Below are 21,901 nucleotides of genomic sequence, written 5' to 3'. Positions count from 1 at the left end.
AATCTGCCGGCTATTAAGTTTGTTAATTGATAATGCATACTAATCAGGCCTGGCTCCGTTACCACAGCGACGACGGGAAGGTGATTGTAGGCAGGTGTCCAAATAGACTTTTAAAGCAGGGAGCGTGAGTGTGAGTGTGTGAGAGCATGCGCACGCACATGCTCTCACACACACACACACATACATAAAACACGCATAAGCAAAAAAAGATGTTGGTGGGCTTACCTCATTAAGATGTGTTGACCTATGATGTCATGTGCAATATGCATACCTCCACAATGTGAATTATTATAAACAGAAGGGCATTTATTTGCACTTTTTAATTTATAGTGTTTGTCAACATCTCTTTACACTTTATATCATTACATATTTTATAAAACGGTTTTACTATTTGTTTTTCATGATCCGTCTACACCAGCCTCGGCTTATGAATGCTCACATGATTAGTTGTTGACAAATACTATAAACACTTATATTTACTTCCAAGTTGTAGTGTGCTGTAAATGATATGACTGTATCAATAAGGTAAATGTGTGGCTGTGGGGTGTTTATGACTACAACTTTGTTTTTATTTCTAACAAGACACCTATTATAGAAAGTTTATAATTAACAAATGGCTTTATTAATAGTTTATACATATTACCAATACATAATAGATGTGTTATAGGCCATTAATGAGAAGAACTTTAGGATTTACACATTGTAAAAAAAAAAAAATAGAAATAAGTTATCAGTATCGTGGAAATGCAAATTTTATGTACTTTTTTTCCCAAGTATTTTTCTCGAGTAATGTATAGTTTTTACTACACTCATTATTTTACTTCTTTACATTTACTTTACGGATTTATATTTTACATATAAAACACAAGCTTCAAAATATTCTACCATGTTATAGATTAAACTACTCAACAGCAAATCAAATGTAACATAACAACAATAATAATCAAATATTTTGATATATGATTTATATACCGCTCACAATTTTATACACTTTACTTTTACTTTTGATAATTAATAAGAGACATTGTAGCAATGTAACAACAATCAAAAGACATTGTTATGTCTTTTGATTGTTGTTACATTGCTACATTTTCTAATCAAGTAAAAGGCGTAATAATTATAAAAATAATATAGTTTGTATATTAACGTTCTAATAGCTAGTGTATTACAACGTGAGAGAACACATCTACAACTAAACATCAGCTAACGGTTTGTTTTTTTAACAACCTGCTAACGCAAAAACCGGCTCCTACAAAGTAAAAGGCAACATAATACAAAAGACCCCAAAATATGATTCAATTATTCCGCAGCCTAATGGAACAGAGATGATCTTAATTGCAAAACAGCAATTTGTGTTCGAATCTAGTACATTACACAACACACCGATTCCAGTAGCAGGTGTGTCTTTTAATCGTGTGTGTGTGTGTGTGTTTTGCCTCTGTTTGTCGAGCTCACTGCCTCTCCATTTATTTTCCCTTCTGTGAATTAGATGTCGACGCACACCGAGACGCATGCACGTGCGCACGTGCACACACACCATTTATCACCCGCCCAAGACCCTGAATTATTATCTCTGGTTCAAGGTCAAGGAGATGCAGCAGGTACAGTGAGAGGTCAGCGCAGGTCGATCCCTTCTGTTTCTAACCTGTTTCTTTCGGAGAGATAAAGATGGTGTTTACCGTGATGATAGAGACGTTTCCCGGATTCGTCTTCGACGGGCTTCGTCTAACTTTCCCTCTGACCCGTGTCACTTCCTGCCGTCCAACAGGAAGTAGTCCCCCTTATCGACTCACCCGTTACACATGTTGTCACACCTGTCAAACGTTGCAGTCGGGGCTCGTTCCCTATTTGAAACCTTGGATGTTCCTGCGGGGAGGAGGATGTTACCCTCATTACCTCGTGATGAAGAGCTCAGGCGATGGTCATATCACTGATTTATCCTGCCCGCTTTGTCTGCGTGACTGATGGCGTTGTCCACACGGGCCAATCCCTCATCAAACCATCCAGCCTCTGACAGATCGAGCTTCACAAATGAACCAAACATTTTCAGGAAGATTAAACCGCCATTTGCAAAAAAACACTTTAATTGAGTCATCTGTATGTTTTGATATCCTCTCAGATCTTTTGGGGTGAAACCACAGATGTGAACACACGGTTCTGCGACGCCGTCTTCCCCCTTCACCGCCGACCTCTCGGGACTTTTTTCTTTGCCTCTTCTTCTTCTTCCTGCTGCCTCTCATCACCGTCCGTTGCTCTGTGGATCTCTAAATGTGCATGTGTTGCATGTGTGTGTGTGTGTGTGTGTTCACCGTGCACGCGGCTGCACGCACGTGTGTATTTGTACTCTGCGAGCAGTGCGTGTGTGTGTGTGGTGTGTGTGTGTATAAGAAGGGGGAGAGGGGGGGGGGGGGGCAGAGCAGCCAGCTGGGTTGGAGGGGTAATAAAGAAGGAGAATCAATAGGCCATGCAGTAGAGCCAAGGTGCTGCCATTTATCACACCGCCTCCATGACTTCCATCATTCATCATGCCCAATGAGGCAGCAAATAGGAAAATGACTATTTGTATCAAACACATCTGCACTCATCCACTGAGGTATTTTATTCCCATTAACTCAAAGAGTAGAATACGCCAGTTTCAGCTGCTGCTGTTGTTGTTTGCCGCTGTGTTTGTGTGTGTGAGTGTGTGTGTGTGTGATTCTATTTGTTCAGGCTTGTAGTTGTAGATTCATTGGGAACACATTCATGGCTGCTGTTGTTTTTTCCCTGGGAAAACAAACAAACTGGAATGTGTGCTGTGAGCCCTCCAATCCCTGTGTTGATGTGTTTGGCCTCTACCTCCACCCCCTTCTCTCTCTCTCTCTATCTTGACCTGCTCCCTCCTGTAATCCACATTCCTTCTCCTTTCCAAGTCTTCCTCTTTCTGAACCCAATGGAGTGATGGTGCGAATAATACCTCACGGCTGTAAGGAGCCGTTACATTAAGCTCGCCTTTCATTTCCACCTATAAATTAGCCCCTACACTGGTCTGCAGGGGTTGAGGTGCATATATCTGTATGTGTGTGTGTGTGTGTGTGTGTGTGTGTGTAGCCTGTCGGACTGTGGGGTGTAGAGGGGTGGACTGCGGTCATTATGGTCTAATATCCCATGAAATGGTGAAATTATTATGCAGCCTATTTCTTGAGCTGCCCACGAATATTAAAAAAAGGATATTTTGTGTGCCGTCCCTCCCATAAATCAAAGCGATTGTGTTTGTTTTGAGCTTCTTCTTCTCTCGTAATAAGACCTCGGTCTCCACTGGCAGACTGCAGATGCTTCACTCCACAAGCCAAATGTTCTCATGTTGAGAGAGCAACTGACTTAAATGTCACATATTCAGAGAAAATGTCCCATATTATACGAACAGGAAATAAAATGAAAATGGAGCTGCAACAATTGGTCGATTGGGCAAATGAATGAAACCATGTAATCAGTAAATCGTTGAGCATTCCCCGCTGTAGCTCCTTAAATGTGAGATTTGCAGCTTTTCGCTTTCTTTCATTGTAAATTGAATGTGTAGCTATTTGGGTTTTGGGCTGGTGGTCCCACAGAAATTATTAATTTTGTGTCAATTCTTTTATTTGTTGCGTGTGTAAACCAAGAAATGAATGAATGAATTATTCAACTAAATCGTCACATTCTTTTATTGTTTTTTTAATTTTTAATTGTTGATTACTTAAAAAGCTAAATGTCTGCTAGTGGGATGCAATCACTCTGCCTCAAAATATCTCATTCATAAGTATGTGCTACACAAAAGGGATAAAAAAAACATTGTAGTAATAATTATGTTATCATTCCTGTTAAAAAAGAAAGACCTTCTTGGAAAAGTTGCTCTGATGCAGCCCATAGACTCCAAACTATATCTCTCACACACACACACACACAGAGAGAGAGAGAGACACACACACACACACTTGGCGTGGCAAGCTAAGACTATACTAATCTTCATTCCCGCGGCTTTGAAGGAGAGTGTAATGTCCCAAGGTCACGTAACACATCTCTCAGACATTCATCAGTGCTCTTAGCGTCTCTCTTTTACTGCTTTCTGATATACGGCTCTCAGCGGGCTAAAGCCCTCACATGAGGAGGACACACACACACACACACACTCTCCAACCACCGCTGTTACCAGGTGGAGCCTTTATGTCCTCTAGTGAATCAGAAACACCTCTGAGGTGAAGTGTCTTCCTGTACCTGAGGCTTGGCCTCCTGAACTCATTTCTTAATGATCATTAACTCTGGGAAACTACACACATTTCTAATGGTGTTAATGTGCGTAAGCAGGGCATTTCCTCTTTTTGTAGGGCTTATTATATTTAATATTTGATATGCTAGAGGTGGACTGTGTAAGAGGCGACTAGGGTTAACATCATTACCTACTCACAGCCTCATAATCATTACTGATTGGACAAATTTCTAAAATTACCTTCTTTATTACCAATTACATAGAACACTTAGCTTTCTCAATATCAATCAGCACACTGTGATAATGCATAATTAAGTCCCACAGACCAATCTGGATGAATTATCTAATAGAAACCTAATGACAAAATCAAAGACTTCTTAATAAAACCATACAGCCATATTGTTTGTTAACTGCTGGAAAATGAAAAAGATAACCGTTGTCCTTTTGCTAATGCTCGATAAATCAGTGATCAGACGCCTTAAATCCAACTATATGTTCTCATTCATCCCATTTTATGGGGAAACAATATTATGATGAATAAATATGTGATACACATATAACTTGTGTTTTATTGTACCATATTATTTACAATGGATGGTTCTGCAACATTTCCTGCCGAGAGTATATATAATGTAAAGCTCTGTTCACCCTGAGTGAGTGCGTCTGTGCACGTGGAGCCGTGACCCCCCCCCCCCCCCCCCCTTCCTCTGGGAGCTGAGGCAAAGTCACCGACCGCAAGGGGGACGGCTTTCAGATTCATAAAATTCATAGAATTTTTCACAAATGGGTGAACACAATTTCCTCCCAATTTCCTCATTATGCAAATATGCAAAATATCAAATCTAGACCAATTAGGGAGAGCTACGGCTTCACATTTACCGGTTTAAGCCGTAATTGCAGAAACCCTCAAATAATTACGTGGCTAATTGGGAATATTTGTGACAGATACAACAAATTCTCCCCACAAATTACATTTCATCCGAGGAACCACCGCGCCCCAGTGCAATCCCACCGAGCTCTAATTTCTCTTACATAATGAAAGGAACTGGAAACGTGTTATCGCATTTGAGCACTCCGCTGCTCTGTAATGTGGAATGATCAAACAAATTAAGCTGAAATGCCTACATATCTCACTAATCTCTTTCAAAGGCACTTTATTTGTAAAGGAGATGACTCCGATATGAGCCAGAATAGGCAGTTAGTGGAGTCCGGGAGAGGCGCAGTGCACGCAGGTCGTTGGCACGTGCAAATGAATGAAGGGGGGGAAGAAAAAATCATGCAGTCACCTTCAAAACTTCAGCAGCTCCGCGGGCCGGAGGAGGATGCGTGTGCTGGAGCCGCCTGCGCCGTTTTCCCGTGCGGCGGCGTCGCCTCCTCACAGGTGACCCTTCTCCAAGGTCACCGGGCCATCTGTGAACGGAGCGCGCCCCCCCCCCCCCCATCCCCACACGCACGTCAAAACACACGCACAGAAACGCCTGGCGCTGAAATGGAGCCGGTCTGAGTCAACAAGCAGTGCGCCGGCGGAGCGGAACTGCGCCTATTTGTCAGAGAGCCTCCTAAACGCGATCGCTCCTGATATCTCCATCCCTCCATCTCTCCATCTCTTCATCTCTCCATCCCTCCATCTCTCCATCTCTCCATCCCTCCATCTCTCCATCTCTCCATCCCTCCATCTTTCCTGATATCTCCATCTCTCCATCTCTCCATCCCTCCATCTCTCCATCTCTCCTGATATCTCCATCTCTCCATCTCTCCTGATATCTCCATCTCTCCATCCCCCCATCTCTCCATCTCTCCATCTCTCCTGATATCTCCATCTCTCCATCTCTCCTGATATCTCCATCTCTCCATCTCTCCATCTCTCCTGATATCTCCATCTCTCCATCTCTCCATCCCCCCATCTCTCCTGATATCTCCATCTCTCCATCTCTCCATCTCTCCTTCTCTCCGTCCCTCTGGACGTTTACAAATGGGAAGCGTGCAGGAGACGCAACATTTAAATTGTAGTCTTGTTCCTGTAAATATGATTGCAAAATTAAAATGTAAATCCAACGTCATTTATTGCGTCATTTATTTATAATAGCCATGGTTTGGAATTATTCATAAGGCTAATACTAGAATAGCAACAACAACTAAAAGGTAGACTCGTTGCATTATGTCTGCTGGTGAAATCTCTTAGATTGTATTTACAGTTTGTGATTTTTACCTATGGCCCCAGATTTATTTATTTCCCCTGACATTTTAACACCGATCTCCCAGTCGCTTCGTTTTGTGCGTAAATTAGACGAAACACAGGATCATTTATAACAACAGCAGCTGAGGTTCATCAGTCATATCTCTGAGATTCAGGGCCCACTTTGTGCAAGTGTAATCATTTTGTCAGCCAATGATTGCAGGCGCCTCCTAACCTTTAAAAAGTGCCATGATTTCTCACCAGTTTGTGCTATCAATCATTTTGTTAGAGAAGTTGTCACTCGTGTTGCTGGTGGATATCTCATTTTGTTGGGACGGGGGGAGGAAGAGGAGGAGGAGGGGGTGGGGGGGTTGGGGGAACCCCTCTTCAGTTATGTGATCATAAAAACGACCTATAACACACAAAATAGAGGCCATGTGGCGCTATATTTACACAAAGAGACAACAAGAGTGTGTTTTGAGCGTGTGCATTTATTTATTTTCTGTGTATAGATACATGCAGGCGCGTGATTGACGACAGGACAAAGGGTTAGCACCGAGGACCGAGGACAGGAAGTGGGACCCGGCCCGGGGAAGACTGAGGTGTGCTCTGCTTCTGTCACATGGAAACCCAATTCACCCCTCCCCCCCCCCTCCCATCCCCTCCCCTCCACGCACATTCCCACAGCACCGCAGTCTATTTCAGTCTGTGTGTGCAGGTAATCTCTCTCTCTCTCCCTCCCTCTCCCTCTCCCTCCTTCCTTCCCTTCCTCCCTCTCACTCACACCTCAGTCAGACCCGTTTATGCTGTGATGTTCTGGACGCGGCCGTCACTGACACCGGATGGATGAGGCTAATCTCAGTCGCTTCGCTGAGGCTCTGGTGTAAAATGGCGCTCGGCTGCCACCGCACTGTCCTCCTCCTCCTCCTCCTCCTCCTCCTCCTCCTCCTCCTCCTCTTACCTCTCTCCCTTCTTTGAGTCACCTGGAAGATCAAAACACCTGATGACATGCCACGAGTAACTGCCATGAAGACATAACTCACTTAACATGTTAATTGTTGACACGTGTTCGCTATTGTCTTTGGTTATTTTATTTTTTATCTTAGATTCATGAATGTCATTTTATTGTGCAGGCGGGTTCTATTTTTCTGGTCACAGGCGTAAACACTGACTATTTAAAAATTAAAAAATATATATACAGTATATACAAATGTATTTATATAAAAACATATACATATATATATATATATGTCTATGAAGTGTGTGCGTGTGAAGTGTAGGCCCGTGTGTGTGTGTGTGTGTGTGCACGGTTCAGTGTGTGTGCGTGTCATCTCTAATGCCCTGTTAATTGCTAGACAGTGTTCCCGCACACACCTCTGCTAATGTTTCTTTTGCTATTCCGTCTGCGGCCTGCCTCTACTCCTCTCCTCCACCTCCTCCCCCTCCTCCTCCTCCTCCTCCCCCTCCTCCTCCTCCTCCTCCTCCTCTCCCATCGGTACGGATTGTTCCGTTACAATATAGCGGCCCTCTTCACTCATTAGCTCACCTCACCAGCGTTGTGATCCGGTCCTCTTAGTTGGCGTGAATGATTGCGAGAATCCGCCGACGCAAAGCCGTGATGTCACCGCGCGGTCCTGGCGTCGGTCACCCGCGGGTTCAGCGCCCGGCTTGTTCTCCTCTATAACTGCAAAGAAAAGTCGCCTCTAGTTTTCTTTTCACCGCGGCTGTTGGAGCCACTGTGTTCCCCCGGACCCTGACAGACGTTGCTTGTAAGTCTCTGGTTCTCTGCGCGCGTGCCGCCACTCTCATTACACGCGCTGATTAAAGCGTAGATGAGCCAGCAGTGGCCCTGCGCGCTCCTCACCAACAGCTCGCTCAATATCAATTAGAGGCTGCGCCAAAAGCAGCATGTCCGCCGGTGGCCCCTCCGTCTCCTGCTACTAGCTTCCTCCCAGCAACAAACAAGGGGGAGAAAATACTAGCATGGTAATAAGATATAAATGAAAAATAGAGCAGGGTTTTGGATTGAGAGGGGGGGGGGGGCATTAACCGTGAGGAATAAATGAGAAAGGACAGTTAATGTTCATCAGACGGTGCCTCAGATGATGCAGGCCCGTCTTAAACACACGCAGCCGCAGATCGGCCGCACGCCTTTGAGCCCGTGGCTCGCGCGCACATCTCCAGAGGTTCAAAATCAAGAGGCGAAATAAAGGAAAAGTCACTTAGGCCTATTAGTCAAGGCAGTGTGGCCTTATACCTCCGCCGAGGTTATCCTGGAAATAATGAATAGTATGTGGAGATGGAATGAAAAGCCTTTCAACCAGCTGCAGGCCGTTCCGGCTTAGAGGGAATTAATTCACCCTTCTCCTCTTCTCTGACCTGCTTGCCTCGCTGTAGAAACGAGGCTATAATTTCATTTATTGACGACTATTAGTGGAGATATTTTCTGTCCGACTGTATTGATTTCATATCTTAAACACCTTTATTTTTAGAGTTGTGTTTGGATAGAATAGGCCCACTCTGAATTAAATGTGCCTTAATGGGGCGTTTTATTATTGTTATTGTTATTGTTTTGTCAAACTGTTGAGTCGTCTTCACAGAGTTAATGTAATGACATTGCCTTTGCGATTATCAGGGATGGAAGTTGTTGTGAACACATCGACACCAGACAAATAATGTGTCTATAGTTTAGATTATTAAGAAGGAAATATTGCCGAATGAATTTATCGATATTTCAACCATATAGAGTTCCATGTTTCTGCCGCAGCATTTATGAACGGGATAAATGAGTCGAGGGTCATGTGTGAAAATGTGAAAAATAATTGACTGTCAAGCAACAGCAGGAGCCTTGATTGGCCTTTGCATAGACACACCTCTGACGTCCCCGGCCGCTTGTCCCTGATAACATGGTAAATACATGATCCCCCCCCCCCCACACACAACCTTCGATGTCCACTAACAGACAGCCTGTCCAATTAAAAGTGGCCATCGATTATAGATAGCTGCCTGCTGGCGTATGAGGGAGAGAGAGCGTTGGATGCTGTGCCACTGCCAATAGACGGCGCGCTATAAGCCACGAACTAACCAGAGCTGACACCAGCACATTAGGTCTGGACCGGGTTAATTCACCTGCAGTTGGCCCCTGTGTTGGCTCTGCAGCGCGGCGGTTTACCTGCCCGCTCTAAATGCTGATCATTAAGTTGCTTCCAGCAGCCATGATTGGTGCAGAGGGGCTCATATCATTGATTAAACAGGAAGGCTGATAGCTCGGCCCTTTTTTCTCTTGGTCCCATGCGGTCCGGCTGCAGTGTCAGATCACTGAGCTGTACGGGCCCATATTTCACACCACCTTTTGCTTTATGTCTAATGGCCTTTTGTCGTTTTACTTTTTTTAAACCACGCAATCGTGTTAGAAACCTTTCTTACACATAATATTTGTGTTAAGTGAAGCTGTGAGGATATGACATGTCTGGTGAAATGGGTCCTTGCCTCATAGTTATCCCTCGTTCTGGTGTGTGAAAGCCTCTGAACCTAATTCAAATCCCCCCCCCTCCTCCTATTTTCCAGCAAGCTGCTTTTCCATTAACTTTGGGAAAACACGGTGGCAGGTCCATTAAAAAAAAATAATGAATAAATAAATAAATAAAGCCATGTCCTCCACCCTTCCCATAAGCGCCTCAGTTGCAGGAAAATAAGAAATTAAGAGCAGGGGCCCATTTCATCATCAGCCCTTTGTCTCCACCCAAAACACAGAGACGGCATCCTCCATTGGAGAGCTGCCGGTGGGAGGGGGGGAGGAGGGGGGGGGGCTTTACCTTAGCATGTGTTAACTATTACATGATGTCTTGATGGAACACAATGAAATGACTGGTAATTGACATAAAATATGACAAAGTGTTTGAGTCTTTGTGGGGAAAGCGTGGCGTATTACGGCGTATCAGCTCCGTAATGTGACTGATTAATGAAAGATCGGCCTCGCACTCACTCAGCTGATTCTGTGAAAAATGAGTTTTGTGTTGTCATTCCGACAAGCCGGCAACCACGGCCGGAAAAGACTATTAGCCGGAATCATTATCAATAGCCTTATTTTCAAACTCTATTATGGCAATCAGGCTGGAATTTATTCAATAGATTTAGTTCATTTGGTTGTAATTGATAAATAATCAAAATGTATCAATGTACTTGCACACATTTCACTAACAATCAGGGAAAACTGCCCCATTTACCAGCTGACTTGGCCTAAATTAGAGCTAAATTGATGATCAATTAATCTTGGGAGGGGTATAGTGCGCCGTGTTTAGCAGAGGAGCGGCGTGAATGTGGCGGAGGGGAGGAGAAAGAGAATGGATGGATGAAAAGTGGGGGATTTGTGAAGTGAGAGACGAGCTGAGCAACGCGCCGAGAACACCGGGGAGATGCAGGCGACAACAGGAATACAACGTGTGTGTGTGTGTGTGTGTGTGTGTGCGTGTGCTCTCTCACGCCTATATCTGTCTCGGAGAGAGCGAGGAACCCACTTGAAGTGTCAGGTAAGTTCGGCAAGTCGCAGTGAGCAAGGTCAAAGAGACCGATCCCATTTATTCTTTCATTTGCTGAGGCATTAAATTGCACGCGGTGGCTTTGCTGCAGTTTGATAATTAGCAGCACATGTTTCTCATTTCAAGCTCACTCAGAGACACTCACCCAAGTCCTCCCCTCTTATCTGGTATTTTAGGAGCACAAGTGTGTGCAGGAGGAGGCGTGTACATGTCCGTTGACCACGAGGGTGCCCGTGTTTATTCTCACCATCTGGACTATGAAATCTGAAGTGGTGACGTTTTACTTGATCCACTCCCACAATGCATCTCTCCCTGGTTAATGCATTACATAGACGTCATATCTCTGTGAGGCCTCGGGATGCTCTCACTCTGATGGGCAGTTTTGGTGGTCTGAGGCTCGCTGGCACCTGTAATGTAAGGCACTCATGATACCTTCAATGATGCATTGCAGCTTCCTAATGATGGAGCCACAGTAATGGACCTAACTAATGACCAGACTTAAGACAGAACATATTCTAATAGCTGGAGCAGAACTAGAGGGAAAGTCAAGGTGTCGGGGAGGAGAATTTGGCCTGTGGCCGGCGGCTGAGGCCGAAACGGTCGAGGTCACACTGAGAATACAAGAGATTACGTGAATACTCAAACTGTTAGTTAAATATCTTTGCTCAAAATGTGATTACTTTAAATGCACACGTGGATATTAATTTAATAACGTAAAGAAAAAGTCAAGCAGGGCTGATTCACACTGCTGCCGTATATAAATAATAAATATAAAACAGTCATGATCAAGTCGAATCAAGCTTTCATCCGAATGTATCGTAAAGCACAGATGTATACCCTCCGACATCAAGATGCCAAACAGATATAATAGAAGATTTATTGTTCTGCCTTTCCAAGATGTCCAGTTTGGAAAACAGCTTTGATGTTCAAATTGATCACCATCGAAACCATCGCAGAAATGTGTCACCATAACATAACCCTTTATCCACACTTGGGAAATTACCAAGAAATTGGGGTTTTGACACCAAAACAAGTGCTCAGCTCCTTTTAAGTTTCAGTGATACAACTTGACGATTTGGTTTATCCTGATTGCGTATGAACCGTCTGCATCAGTAGCCGCAGTCTTTCTCTTCCTGTTGAGACTTTCAATGACATGTGATGTTCAGGGACTCCGCCTCCTCATCATTGGACTAACCAACGTTAAAGTGTTTATAGTCTGAGTTTGAGCTAAATAGTCAATATTTATGGCCTTTTGGAGGAGAGTCATTCAATCAGGTCCATCTGCAGTCACTAGGAACCAGACGATACGTTTGAGGCTGCAGGTTCAGGTGGTGGTGAACTTAAGAGTCTTTTGGAGGCGTTGATGGCTTCAGTAACATCAACATTCTTCTTTGGCTCTAAGGAGACAAAATGCTGTGCAATGCACTTTTCCTCGAAGACAACATGTTCAAACCTTCCTCAATGTCGACTGAGTCTTGATGATGAGCCTTTAACTTGAACCTGCTCCTCTTCACCGATCCCGAACACGTGACCTCAAAGCTGAGACTGTGCACACCTATATGGCGACTTTCATTGCGATTTGAATACCCCCCCCCCCCTTCTACCACCAGCAAGGCACACGCACGTACGCGTGCACGCCCACACCGTGCAACCTCCGTGACACACGCGCCTGCTTCCTCGTTAAGGAAATCGCTCTCCTTCGCTGATTATTTTATTTGAAGCCGTGATTACCGGCCCGGCCGCCAGATCACGCAGTAACGGGGAGCAGGCGGAGGGCAGAGGGCCTAATTGGGGCATGAGATGCGCGAGGCGGTGCAGACGGGCCGGGTGGCCGAAGAGGGGAGCCTCTAATGGGTTTTGCTGCGGTCTTTGCCCCCCCCCTCCCCCCCATCTTAATGCTCCGACTGTCGTCGAATCGCTTGCACAAAGTTACAGTGTGATTTGTTAGAGAGCTGTTTCTGTAGATGGGGCAGAAGCGGGGGGGGGGGGGGGATTTTCCTTTTATGATTTCTAGAAGTGAGTGGATGCAGATGGCCATGAGGCGACGCAATATAGGCCTGTTCAGGAGAAGCAGCCTGACGCTGCTCCATGCGCGTCCATCTGCCCCTGTTACCTGTATTACTCTTAACCTGCTCTGCTCAGGCCCATATGAGCAATGGATTTAACGCAGTTTGATTTCTAAAAAAAAAAATAGAAGGGAAATGAAAAAGAAAAGACAAAACTACCGGAGAGGGTGGACACGGAATTCTTGATCTTTGAAATTGCTCTACAAAATTGCATTTGTTTTCGGTGCGCTTCCATTAAAAGTGTCTCCTCGCGTGTAAACAGCCGTTCCGCAGTCAGATGCGCCGCATTAACCCGGGAGGGTTGTGTGTGAGTGTGTTTTTACTGGGGGAAGATTGATGCGGTCCAGTTAGGGAGGCTGAGTGAGACATAGACCCATTTCAAGTGGGCTCCTCTTATTACAGCAATAAGTTACAGTGTGAGGGTCGGACAGCTGAGGGGATGTCTGCCATCCGGCTGCTTCCAACACACACACGTCAATATGACCGCGCAGGTCTTCAGATGACTGAAACCTTTTCTCTTCTTCTTTTTTTTACACATCCCTCATCTTATGTAAACAAGACAGCCATATACATTATTTGGAATTAAGCTGTCTTTTTTTGAAGGCATATAGCTATCTCTAAAAAATACACTATATTATTTATAGATATTATTATTATTGTTGTTGTTGTTGTTAAATCAATGTGTTTGACACTTATTTTCCTAAATAAAACACGAAATGGCTCACAAACTTACAAAGCTCAATTTTAATAATACATATAATAATAATAATAACAATATAAAAATAGACTGATAATAAATGTAATAATGTCCTTAAATAACCCTGAATTAGAATTAAATGAACGCATATTATTATTAGTTTCACTTATTTTGTTATGTACACAATGACATCACATATCTTTCATTATTTATGCACAGTCTCGTATGTATATATATATTTTTTAATGAAAGATTATCACTGACCACGAGTTATTTTCGACAATTAAGTTTTTATTGATCTACTTTTGCAATACATCAATTGTCTTCCACTAAGTCAAACGGGCTTCCAAAGCATACCGACCGTGCAGCTCAAGCTCTTCACACGCGCACGGTTGGCCTTAACACGCGCGCAGTCCGTCTCCTCTCATGGTCTACACGTCTGACCCAGTCGAGCTGCTGCTGCTGCTGCCTCTCCTGCGCCTCCGGGAGCTGGGCACAGCTTTCCTCCTCTCAGTGGACCACGCACGAGTCCCATCTCCCTCAAGTTCTCCCGCTGTGCCACATGGGCTACTTCCACGCGTCCCCGGCACATTGCGGTCGAGGAGCATAAAAGATGAGTTTCCCGTGTGGCGGAGGGAGGAGAGGGAGGACCACTCGCTCGGACGCATCCTTTGTGCGGCTGCAAAGAACCCTGTTTAGTCCCAGGCGGTGGTCTATTCACTGGGCTCACCCTGACATCTGCCAACAGCCCTCTGTGTACCAGCACTGTCTGGACGAGTATAGGAGTGGAGCGCAGGATCAATGGCTGTCCTGTTAATTGTATAATAGACCTACTCATGGACCACTGCGAAAGGGGCACAATCGTTTAGGGTCCACCGCGTCTGATTCTGTTTGAACCAAACAGGCCTAAATACCTCTAATTGTGCCCGCGTTGATGAAAAGTCGATGGGAGTTAAAGCGGCCGATCACTAACGCAGCCTAAATCCATCTGTACTCGTTTATTTATTTATTTTCTCGATTTGTCTCCACAAATCACCTGCCATGGGGGAATGGGAGCGATATTAGTTTTGTTTGTGATCCAAAGACGGGGTGGGGGGAGGAGGAGGAGGGGGGGCTCTGGAAGCAGGCCCTCTCGTCCCGTATATATACGCTTTATTTTCCTGTGACCTGAGTCCACACAGATCATGTACAGAATGCACTCGATCTGACCTGTCAATAAATACAGTTTTATGAAGGTATACACTCAGCCTCGAAGTCTGTTTGGATTTATAGATTTATTTTCGTTGTGTTGGGAAATGAATCCTCACTTTCTGAGTTACCGTCTTCAAACAGGTAAATTAACATATAGCAGTCATTAGAAAAATTTAGTATTCAATGGAATTATTATACATTCTTTGGCTCCAATAGCCGCGCACGCTCTTGTTCTCCTGCAGCAAAATCAAACCAGCCTTGGCACGAGCTCACCTTGCAGTGTGTGACATGTATGTCCACAAACACAAGTCCCGTCATTACACCGACTAGATGAGATTAAACAAACACATTAAGATGTCCAACGTGGAATAATTTGAGTATGAACAACAACAACAAAATCAGAGGATGGGAATGGCAGAGGATTGAATTGGATTGTGGTGTTTCGTGCGCGCTCGGGTTTGTGCGCGCGCCTTCCTTCTTGCGTATGTGTGTGTATTTAAAAAAAAGAAAAGAAGAGAAAAGAGGGGGAGTCACATCGCTGACATTTCAGAGCTCCCGCTCTGATTGGCTCTTATTTGAGGAAGCTCACGGGTTCTTTCAACTAATAAGCGCCTCCCCGTCGCTCTAAAGGACATTATAATGCAAGGGACCTCCTTTTTTTAACCACAACCCGAATTTTCGTTCATTTAGACGATATATACTTTTTAAATTGCCCCAAAGTTGTGGGATTTTTTTGGAACGCATTTCACCCTGGAGCGGTACGCGATGCTCTCTCACGCCGACCTCCTGGATGCTCGGCTCGGTGAGTTATCGTCACTAAACTCCGGCCCTAAACTCCAGTGTAAGATTCCAACTTCTTCTTCTTCTTCAACAACGTTGTGATGTGATAGATAGACTGTGTGGTTAATTGTGTCAACAGCTGCATGCTTTATTGTTGGTTTATATTATTTCTTTGCAGTAATGTATAAGGAATGAGAAATAATCTGACAGCAACACAAATAATAATGTGATTTAAAATTGCAACTCAAGCTACATTGAGTGTATTTGTTGTATTCTTTGAATTGATATACATCTGTTGCCTTTTTATTCATGTGACTATTTACCAATGCGGCGCTGTGCAGATCTGTCATGTATTTACTCAAAGCCGCTCTCCTCCTCATCCTCTCAGGGATGAAGGATGCTGCAGAGTTACTCGGACATCGAGATGCTCTCAAGTGCCGGCTGGGTGGCGGCGTGCCAGACCAGGGGCACCCGGGAGACATGGCCCCCGGTTCGGACTCCGTGGAGGGCACTACCCTCTTACCGGGAGAAGACATCGCCACCGGGGGATCCAACTCCGGCGGCATGGCGGTGAACGGGAAGGAGCAGGAGAAGCAGCAGCAGCAGCAGCAGCAGCCGCAGCAGAGCTCCAGTCAGTCCGCCAAACAGAAGCGGCACCGGACGCGCTTCACGCCGGCGCAGCTCAACGAGCTGGAGCGCAGCTTCGCCAAAACCCACTACCCGGACATCTTCATGCGGGAGGAGCTGGCGCTGAGGATCGGCCTCACGGAGTCCAGAGTTCAGGTAAAACACTCGCGCAATGTGGATTTGACAGGATGTGAACACTCGCGTGGTGTAGAGCAGGAGCCATGATCTCCAAAATCCACATTTAAATCCTTTTGGAAAGCAGTGAGCAACGTAGGGTGGAGAGGATCCAGGACCAACGCGCCCTCCGAGTGCGTGTATACAGTTAGGCCACTTCTAAAATATCCCATAATTCAGATTTTTGTCACTGGTCCTTGTGCCCTGTATACCTTTTTGGTTATTAGGTGTAACGGTTTGGATGCACATGCTTGACATTATTAAAACTAACGGGGTGGATTGACGCCACTGCATCGAAGTTACACACAACGTATATTACGCATCATTAAATAATCATTTAGAAATATCTTCTTATGTACGTTCACCGCTGTATATCCTGCCGTGTTATTTGAAGGGTCAACACATTCTCACGTTACCCGTTGTGTTCTGATCAGAAACACATTTGTTTTATAAAATACACGCTCAAAGCATAAACTTTAATTTAATTATTTGTATCCAAATATGCCATGCTTTGTCCAGAAACGCGTACGTCATTCTCAGAAGCCGAGTCCAACTAATATAAGAGTGTCTCTGTCTGAACATGTTTCACTTGTGGATAAACAAACAGAAATCCGGGGCTCTTAAAGTAAAAAATATCCAGATGGTTCTTAAACATTTCAGAAGAATATTGCACAACGCCCCTTATGTTGACTGGCCCCTGGTAATATTGAATTTGGGTGGGGGAAAGTTATTCTTTTTTTTATGTGCTTATTTTTCGTTTCCTTTTAGTTTCTGCTGACCTGCATAACACATTACAATAGTGGTATTTAGGCTTTGGTAATGATTTTTTTGGGGTGAGTTTACCTTTACAAATGGGACTTATACCCTTCCCAAAAATAATAGCCAATATTTTATCGAGACCATCTATAAGCCTGTTCTTTATTATTTAGAAAAATAATTAGGGTTGGAATCCGTGGCGCATTTTTAAAGGAATTATGAGGGAAATTCATTTATTTTATTTTAAAACGCAAACGTTATTTATTTAGTATATTTATTTATTCATGGGGGGGGGGGGGGGGGGGGGGTAAAACGAACCACTTTAAAAAACAATTTACACTGGCCAAGACGTTGCAGTGTTTGTAACAAGCGTGCAAGAGCGAATACGAGCCTCTAATAAACCAAACACATTATCAACCAATTTCAGTCTTATTTATTACAGTGAACGGGTTATTAACCAGTGATGTGAAATTCATGCAAATTATCCCACTGAAAGCAATAAAAAGCCGTATAACCATTAGTCACCTCAATAATGAATTATTTCTTCTGTGCAGGCGGGGTCCTAACCGCTCGGTGCCGCTCGGCTCCTGCTCGCTGTTGGTAAACATTAGTGCAGGTCGCGCAGGTGCAGCCTTCGGTGGGCGTGTTGGCCCGCGCGCGCGCGCCTCTACCTTCCAGAATGCTCCATCAGCGACGTCTTAATAGGACTCAAGAATATATTGTACTTTTTTAATAGAATGAGAAATTGCATTTTCTTTCCCCCCTCCGGGTGTAATGGGTTTGGGCGACGCTTCACGGATGGCTGAGCGGAATGAGAGATTTCACTTTTAAGACGCAGGCTTCGACTCACGGCCTCGCGCGCATTAATCACGCCCTTAGACGGTGAACTCTTCATAAAGCTCAGCGCGAGCGTTTGTTTGTTCTTTAGCTCGCGGAGACTTGGCTCGTTGTGCTCGCGGGCTCTCGCGCGTGCGCGTGGTTGAGTGGATATTTACCGTCACGTGGATTGTGTACAGTAATGCTGGACATTTCCATTTAAATCCACAGCATATTTTGGGTAATTTGCAGTTAATCTGCTTGTAAATAAGACGTTGAAAAGATAAATCGGCTCACTGCTGCCAGAGATGAAATACCCCCGCGACGGCTGTTTGTACACAGAAATAAAATGTTATTTACAATGAAATTCACAACCCCGATTCCCTTATCTGTTTCACTTAATAATACAGAGGGTATTATGATCAGTAGCCGGAATATTGAAATATACAATAGCTTCCTTTAAAAAAGATCCTCCTAATGTGTGTGTCAAGTGCGTGTGTATATATATATATATATATATATATATATATATATATATATATGTGTGTATATATATATATCTAGATATATGGGTGCATAAATATATATGTGTGTATATATACATACATATATATTTATATATATATATGTATATCTACACATATATATATATGTGTATATATCTACATATATATATATATGTGTATATATCTATATATGTGTATATATATCTAGATATATGGGTGCATAAATATATATGTGTGTATATATACATATATATATATGTATATCTACATATATATATATATATATATGTATATATCTAGATACATGTGTGCATATATATATATACACTCAAAGAAATGACTCATTGGATGAACTCAATTAAATTTTTGGCAGGTTTTCCATCCAATAATTATATGCAACTCCAACTCAAATTTAGCACATCAGTACAATAAAATGTAATTAAGTTAGTCCAACTCATTTGTATCAAATACATCTAAAATAAAATAACGATATTCATTCAATTAAATAAATTTGTGTTTGTCCAACTCAAAATATAAACTAACTAACTAACAAAATATGCAAACTCCACACAGAAGGAACGCCCCGACTGGGAATTGAACCCACGGACCTCTGGCTTTGAGGCGACAGTGCTAGCCACTACACCACCGTACAGCAATGAAAGTGTCTTCACCTCATGTAAACAACTCATTTTCAGCTGGCGCATGCGCAAAGGGTAGTCCCCAATGAAACACATTTATTTTAAGTTGATATGCGCACCATCTAACCTAAATAAATCTAATAAATGAAAGTATTCATACATTTTGTGTTACACCCATTAAATATAAATATCTATTTTTGTAATTGATTTATTTAAATGTATCAAACAATATTTAAATGTGTCACCTCGAAGAAGGGCTTGAATCGTTTTTGTGAGTGTAACCTAAATAAATCTAATAAATGAAAGTATTCATACATTTTGTGTTACACCCATTCAATATAAATATCTTCGTTTTGTAATTGATTTATTTAAATGTATCAAACAATATTTAAATGTGTCACCTCTAAGAAGGGCTTGAATCGTTTTTTTGAGTGTATGTGTGTATGTATATATATATATATATATATATATATATATATATATATGTACTCATATATTATACTAATGCAATTTAGAACAATTCCTGAATTAAGAATAAGAATATACACTTGAATCACTGAAAGTCCAGCCCAGGTTGCAGTGAATAAAGTCTGATAAGAGGTCTTCAGGCCAACTGCAGAAGGTCTTGCTCATTCCGTTATGTCCGTTTAACACGGACCGTACCGGGTCAGGTACCAGAACTGAGACATTGTGGGTTTGCTATGAAGGACGCAATCTCCAACCGCCTTTAATGCTATCGCTGTCCCTGCTATGACGTATACAATTATATACCCATATGTATACCAATATACACGTCATATATAGTGTTGTATACATGTTATAAAGACATACAGCCTTAAAGTGAGTCTGCGTAAACGGTATTTTTCTGCAAACACGTATCCAGAGGAACACGTTTCCAACATCCGCCTTGATGCCCTCAACGCGGTGTCACATACACACCCACGTGTTCCTCGGTCTGTGCGTCTGGTGGCTCACCGCCGTGTCTCTCTGCTCTGCAGGTTTGGTTTCAGAACCGACGCGCCAAGTGGAAGAAGAGGAAGAAGACCACCAATGTGTTCCGCTCCCCGGGGACGCTGCTCCCCACCCCGGGCCTGCAGCAGTTCTCTGCCGCGGCCGCCATGGAGAACAGCCTGTGCTCCTTCCACGCCAACGACTCTCGCTGGGCCACGGGGATGCCGGGCGTCTCCCAGCTGCAGCTCCCGCCGGCCATGGGTCGCCAGCCGGGCATGCAGTCCCTGTCACAGTGCGGCCTGGGCCCGGGGCCGCCAAACTCCATGGGGCTCTCCAACGGCCTTTCCTCCAACGGGTCCGGCCTGCAGTCCCACCTCTACCAGTCGCATTTCCCCGGAATGTCGGCCTCTCTCTCCGGCCCCACGAACGTATCGGGCTCGTCGCAGCTGTGTAGTTCCCCGGACAGTGACATGTGGAGAGGGACAAGCATCGCGTCACTGCGGCGCAAAGCGCTGGAGCACACAGTGTCCATGAGCTTCACTTAGTGACTTTTCAACAACAACAACAACAACAACAAAACACCCCGCCGCAATCCTTTCCTCCCGACCTCCTCCCCTCCCAGCCCCACCATGCGGCTCTTTTTCGGTTTTTATTCCCGCTATTAGATCAAAACGAGAGAGCGGGAGCGCGCGAGCTAATCAGACCTGACATGAGAAAATGGAGACCGAGCTTCATTTAGGCAGAAAGAGAAGGACAACACTGATGGACACATGGAAGAAAAAAATATCTTGGGGTTGGAGTTATTTATCTTAATTCAAAAGGATCAACTATTGATGATACATACTATTGTAATGATCTCTAGACTAATGGCCCTAATTACTGAGAGCCAAAACAATCGTCGTATTTGCATTTTCATTGAGTGTGTCTTTACGCACACGCGTTATTGTGTTCAGGTGAAGTTGTGTTATGTCAAACGGTTATTTATGAGATTGGGTATACATGTTGGTAACAGCCTACCACACACGCGCACCACACTGTAGGTGAGCCTATTGAACTGGGTCTCGGGCATGCACTGTGCATGTGGATTTAAACGCTTGGATAATTTAAGGAGAAAATGATGCCCACTCAGATTGAAGAGGTCCTTTTGTGAGGCGACCTGCAGTCTCGTCTGCATGAGAGGGGAGCATACATCTTAAAGAGGACAAAAAAAACAAAAACAATGATCTTTCAGTATAGGCCTAATGCTGTTTTAGGATGTTTTGTGTAGCTAAAACATTCTTGCTATGTACCCGCTGGTCTTTTTTGTGACATGTTTTAACTTATTGTATGTGCTATTACTTGACACATTTCTTAAATGTTTGATCAAATGCTCTACATTGACGGGTTTGTACCAATTTAAAAATGAACAAACAAATAAAAGTAATTTTCAAGAATGTCAACACAAGAATGATTCATGTCTCCATTAAGTTTGACGAGATATATAATGTATATATAATATATATATTAGGGCTGTCAATCGATTAAAAAAAATTAACTAATTAATCGCACATTTTGAAATTGCGATTAATTAATCGCGATTAATCGCGATTAATTGCGATTAATCGAAGTTAAAAGTTAAAAGTTCATTCTTTTTAAAGACAAAACTTCACACAGAGCTGTGTTTTCAAAGAGGCTCCTACATATACAGTGCCAGCAAGGTATTTAATATCGTGGATGATAAATTGTTTCTTCAGTGAAACATCAGATTAGTAAAAAAAAAATAT

At 43.6% G+C, this 21,901-nt stretch overlaps 1 protein-coding gene across 5 annotated transcripts in view; it reads left to right on the top strand.

The window, feature by feature from the left end:
• The window catches only part of LOC130196190 (homeobox protein orthopedia B-like), a 73,227-nt gene extending 51,651 nt beyond the window's left edge, over positions 1-21,576 (top strand). For 2 of the 5 annotated variants that reach the window (XM_056418096.1, XM_056418095.1), the window contains 3 exons: positions 6,911-7,000; positions 16,059-16,453; positions 20,186-21,576. In XM_056418096.1, the coding sequence (XP_056274071.1) occupies positions 16,061-16,453; positions 20,186-20,683 (891 nt within the window). In that variant the 5' untranslated portion in view covers positions 6,911-7,000; positions 16,059-16,060 and the 3' untranslated portion in view covers positions 20,684-21,576. Of the gene's footprint in view, positions 1-6,910; positions 7,001-14,843; positions 15,732-16,058; positions 16,454-20,185 lie in introns of those variants that run through there. The other 3 variants (XM_056418097.1, XM_056418098.1, XM_056418094.1) reach the window with 2 other exon arrangements.
• Positions 21,577-21,901: the final 325 nt, after the last annotated feature.

Source organism: Pseudoliparis swirei, chromosome 7 (assembly GCF_029220125.1).
Source record: "Pseudoliparis swirei isolate HS2019 ecotype Mariana Trench chromosome 7, NWPU_hadal_v1, whole genome shotgun sequence".
NCBI lineage: Eukaryota > Metazoa > Chordata > Actinopteri > Perciformes > Liparidae > Pseudoliparis > Pseudoliparis swirei.
Note: the sequence above shows the minus strand (reverse complement) of the source record. Positions and strands in the feature narration are given on the sequence as shown.